At 51.2% G+C, this 4,944-nt stretch overlaps 1 protein-coding gene across 1 annotated transcript; it reads left to right on the forward strand.

The window, feature by feature from the left end:
- Positions 1 to 448: 448 nt before the first annotated feature.
- Positions 449 to 1,438, forward strand: GPR6 (G protein-coupled receptor 6; the record flags this gene model as incomplete). The annotated part of the gene is made up of 1 exon (XM_081998671.1): positions 449 to 1,438. One exon carries the CDS (start codon positions 449 to 451, stop codon positions 1,436 to 1,438), a length of 990 nt encoding a protein of 329 aa, XP_081854797.1.
- Positions 1,439 to 4,944: the final 3,506 nt, after the last annotated feature.

Raw genomic sequence — 4,944 nt, forward strand, 5'->3', positions numbered from 1 at the left:
CACAAGCGCGCCGGGCGCGGGCGGCCGAGGCGGGAAGCCTTCCTGCGGAGCGGGGCCGCGCCTCCCGCCTTCTCCGCTCGCGCCCCCGAGCAAACGCCCCGCGCCGCCGCCCTGCGGCGGCGCGCGCTCTGCCCACTGCCCCCCCGCGCCCGCCGGCCGCCGCTGACGTCAGCGCCGCGCGGTCCGGCCCGCCCCCCCCTCGCCTTCTCCCGGCGGCCGCCCGCCCGCTCCCGCCAAAGTCGCGCGCCGGGCCGCGGGCGGGGCGGTGGGGTGGGCGGGGCGGGGCGGGGCGCGGGGAGCGGCCGGGCCGGCGGGAAACTTCTCCGGGTTCAGCACCACAGACAGGGCGGGCGCGGCGCCGCCGCCCGGCATGCGCGCCCCACCGCCCCGCCGCCTGCCGCCCCCGCGCCGCCCCTGCCCCCGCACAGCCGCGGCCGCCCGGGCGGCGATGGAGGCGGTGGCGGCGCTGAACGAGAGCGGAGCGGCCGTCCCCCGGCTGCCGGCCGGCGGCGGCGGCAACGCCTCGCTGGAGCTGTCGTCGCGGCCCCCCGCGCCCGCCGCCCTCAACCCCTGGGACGTGATGCTCTGCGTCTCCGGCACCGCCATCGCTTGCGAGAACGCCCTGGTGGTGGCCATCATCTGCTACTCGCCCGCCCTGCGCACCCCCATGTTCGTGCTGGTGGGCAGCCTGGCCACGGCCGACCTCCTGGCCGGCCTCGGGCTCATCCTCAACTTCGTTTTCCAGTACGTGATCCGCTCCGAGACGGTCAGCCTGCTGACGGTGGGCTTCCTCGTCGCCTCCTTCGCCGCCTCCGTGAGTAGCTTGCTGGCCATCACGGTCGACCGCTACCTCTCCCTCTACAACGCCCTCACCTACTACTCGGAGAGGACGGTGCTCTGCATCCACACCATGCTGGCGGGCGCCTGGGGGGTCTCCCTCTGCCTGGGGCTGCTGCCCGTCCTGGGCTGGAACTGCCTCCACGACCGCGCCGCCTGCAGCGTCGTCAGACCCTTGACCAAGAGCAACGTGACGCTGCTGTCCGCCTCTTTCTTTCTCATTTTCCTCATCATGCTCCATCTCTACATCGAGATCTGCAAGATCGTTTGCAGGCATGCCCACCAGATCGCTCTCCAGCAGCACTTTCTGACTGCTTCGCACTACGTCGCCACCAAAAAAGGCGTCTCGACCCTCGCTATAATCCTCGGGACTTTCGGAGCCAGCTGGCTGCCTTTTGCCATCTACTGCGTCGTGGGGGATCCCGACTACCCTTCTGTGTACACGTACGCCACGCTTCTACCCGCCACCTACAACTCCATGATCAACCCCATCATTTACGCCTACAGAAACCAGGAAATCCAGAGGTCCATGTGGGTGCTCTTCTGCGGCTGCTTTCAGGCTAAAGTGTCCTTTCGCTCCCGGTCCCCCAGCGATGTCTGAGTGTCTTTCCTCTCTGTCGTACTGCACCGAGTGACAATCTACCCAGCAAACTATTACAGTGCCTGTTCTAAACTTCAAACTACGTCGTGAGGTCGTTGGAAACATGCTTAAGTATTAGCACTTTATACATGTTCCTATCTCTGAGAGAGGTTTGGGGTAAGGAGTTTTGGGTTCCGTGAAAAAAAAAACAAAAACCCCAACATGTGGTTGTATATAAATTTGCACATCACATTTGTAAAGTGAAGACATTCCGATGCCGCTTAATTATAGCACCTTATTTCTAGCTGCTGACCTGCCAAAACAGTGTTGCCTTTCTGAAGGGCAGAGAGGAAGAAAGTTGTATTTCTGTTGTATTTGTACCTGGGGCAGGGGGGTGTGTGGGGGTGTGTGTGTGTGTATGTGTGTAACTATACTTTGCTGCACAATATTGGTAAATTATTACATTTTGTATACAAATAAAAACATTTAAGATGTAATATAAGTTTGTGTGATTAGATGCTTTTAGAAATAAGAGGGCTTGCAAATTTGCCAGTTGAGCAAAGTCCCCTTGTTTACCTTTGAAAGCTCCCCTAGAGAGATCGTCATTCACTGTGGAGATGAAATAATACTGCACCAGGGCAGGCACCTTCCTGCTTGCCTGTTTGTTTGGTTTCTTCTTTACTCTGGCAAAGAAGAGCACAACCCCCTTTTTATTCACCAGCAACCAAAGAAACAAAAAGCCTAGTCAAATAGGCTGCTAATTACAGTTATTCTCCACATTTCCAGTAGCTTTCATCTTCAAGTTTTACGATAGCTCTTTATGATAATGCTCCATTAAAAAGTTACCGAACTGGGGAAAAATTTGACTCCAATCTGGGCTCTTTTTTCCCTCTTTTAGTCTAACACTGGAGGAGAAAAAAGGAAAAAAGAAGAAAAAGTCACAATCATCTTTCCTAAAAGCCTGTACAATGCCACAATAAATTGACTTTCTTTATCATCTGCAGTTCTGAGAGGAACCTGAATTGGTTCTCCCCCTCCTTTTTTGGACTGCATGCTGTAGAAAAATCATTTAAGTGCATCTTTGCTGTCTGCCTGTCTCAGAACAGTATATAGTTTTCTCACAATCCCACGGCTTGGTGGCTTCAAAGAGCCCATCAGAGGTCAACGTTGTTCAGAGTTTGGAAACACTTCTCCACTCACATTCAAGTTCACCGGCAACTCATTTATTTAGAGCAATAACATGCGCAGCAGATTTTGCTGCTTATTTATTTATACTTACGCTACATTTGCATCCTGGTTATGTTATAGTTTATCACTATCATTTCAATTTGTATTTAAGGGCTGAAACAGATTACTTTTACGTGCGTAGTGCCATATAAAAAGTTTGGACTAACGTGTTTCCCAGCTTACGACTGGGCAAGGCATCAAGCGTTTGCCTGCTGGAGCCGCTGGGGCCACAAGGATCCAACCCGCCTCAGCGAGGCTGTGAATCAGCTAATGCTGTATTTATGCAAATGCAAGTGTTATGAAAACCAGTACCATTTCACTGACAACACAGAGATACGTCATTTTAAAAAAGACTGTATTCCAGACTCTGCTAGCCTACATATTTTTATCAATTCTAGTAATCACCAACATGACATTGTAATTGATTAATACCTTCAGGCACGCAGCTCATCAGGGCACTGTGGCTGCGATGTTACAAATATGATTTAAACCGATCTTACAAGAGATCACAATGCTGCTGGATTAAGAACTCAGAACTTAGATTAAGTTGCTAGTGAGAAAGATCTTTTTTTTCCCCCCCTTTTAAGCCCTTATACACTGAAGTTACTAGTGAGAAAGACCTACTTTTTTCCCTCTTTTAAGCCCTCATCTCACACACTACATCTAAACTGGCAAATGAAAGAGGACAAGGCCTGCCCTCTAGCCCTGCGGCCGGGTGGCACAGAGCGTGCCTAAACTCTTTCCCCATGCAAAGCCAGGGACCAAATTGCTGGCTGGAGCATCCTGGTCCTGCTCTAGTAACCTGCAAAGACTCAGCCAAAAATGCTGCATCACCCACAGTAACTGCTGAGAGAAAAGACCAGCGAGTGCCTCGGACCGGTGAAATCTTGTAAAACTTCCTGGTAAAACTGGGAAACATGCCACCTGCTAGGATTTATCTCATAAATCCTTGTTGTTCCTGCGTGGCCCGCAGTAAAACCGCAGGGCAGGGTTGCCATCGGTTCCCTTACTGCGTGCTTCCCACAGGCAGCGCTCCACGCCGGGATGCTGGTCCTCGCACCCCAGCACTGAACCTGCACCCAGGTGCGAGATGCTGAGTAGGACCTGGGCAGGCTCCTGGGAGCCCTGTGCAGCCTCTGACGACCAGTGTTGGCTCTAAAAGCTGCTCGGGGCAATTTCTCATACATACTTTTAGTCCCTGAAGTTAGGGAGACGGAATCTGCTGGAGACCATCACTGATGCCGACCTCTCCCCATTAACTCTGTCAGGAATTTACTTTCACCATAAATTCATTAAACAATGACAACTTGTATAAAATTTAGATACAGAAAATTTAGATGGATAGAATCCTACTTCGTTAATAAACCACTTAATCCAGGAGCAAAAAGGACTTACACTTACTGAAATCCTTAGGTGAGCTACGTTTCCAGTTTTAGCCCAACGTGTTGTTTGCTTCGTTTCTTTTTTTACTATATGACCACATTTTCATTTTAGCACTTCTCCCAGTGATTTACTGTCTCGACACAATAAAGCTGGATCCCTCCTGTTAAAAATGCAATACTTCTGAAGTATTTTTCCAGGCAGTCTTCCCCTCTTCTAGGAAGGAAATTTGGGTTACAGTGATCTTTCTTAGCCATTCATTTGGTTGGGACAATATAAATGTGGGGGGTTTTTTGTATACCATGTTCAGAAAGCTTTTGCTGACTCACAATTTCTGGGAAATACTAAGGTAAAAGAAGAGAGAGTATTTTGATGGGTTTTGGTTAGCCCTGAGAGTGGAATTGACGTCAACCCACTTGCAGTAATATACGGCCTTTCATTGTCAGAGGAAGTCCTGATCTGCAGGGATACCTGAGCAGAATAACATAAAGCAGGCTACATAATCTCTTGTCTTCCCAAATAACATCTCATTTTAGAAAAAGAAGAGCTGCAACTCCTGATGGAGGAAGTCCAGGAATCGTGTTTCGCATGATGCCTGTATTTTCCCTGCTGAGTTTCTTATCGAAACAGCAGACATTTGCTTGAGAAAATGGCGTTGCATTTGCAGCATCTGGACCCACAAGCTTCTTCTTACATTGTCAGACAGATGGCACTTTTTTACCTTGGTCATGAAACCATTTGTGGAAGACAGAAATTCCTGGAGTGCCCCACGGGCAGCCGCTGTGCCGCGCATCGCCGTGACCCCACGCAGCCCCGATGGGGAGCCAGCTAGGGCGGCAATCCCGTGCCCTGTCTGAGCTTGTATTTCCAAAAGTCAATGGGCAAATTTGCCAGCATAAAGACCGCAGAACTGTGATAGC

Source organism: Phaethon aethereus, assembly GCF_964289735.1.
Source record: "Phaethon aethereus genome assembly, chromosome: 3".
Lineage (NCBI taxonomy): Eukaryota > Metazoa > Chordata > Aves > Phaethontiformes > Phaethontidae > Phaethon > Phaethon aethereus.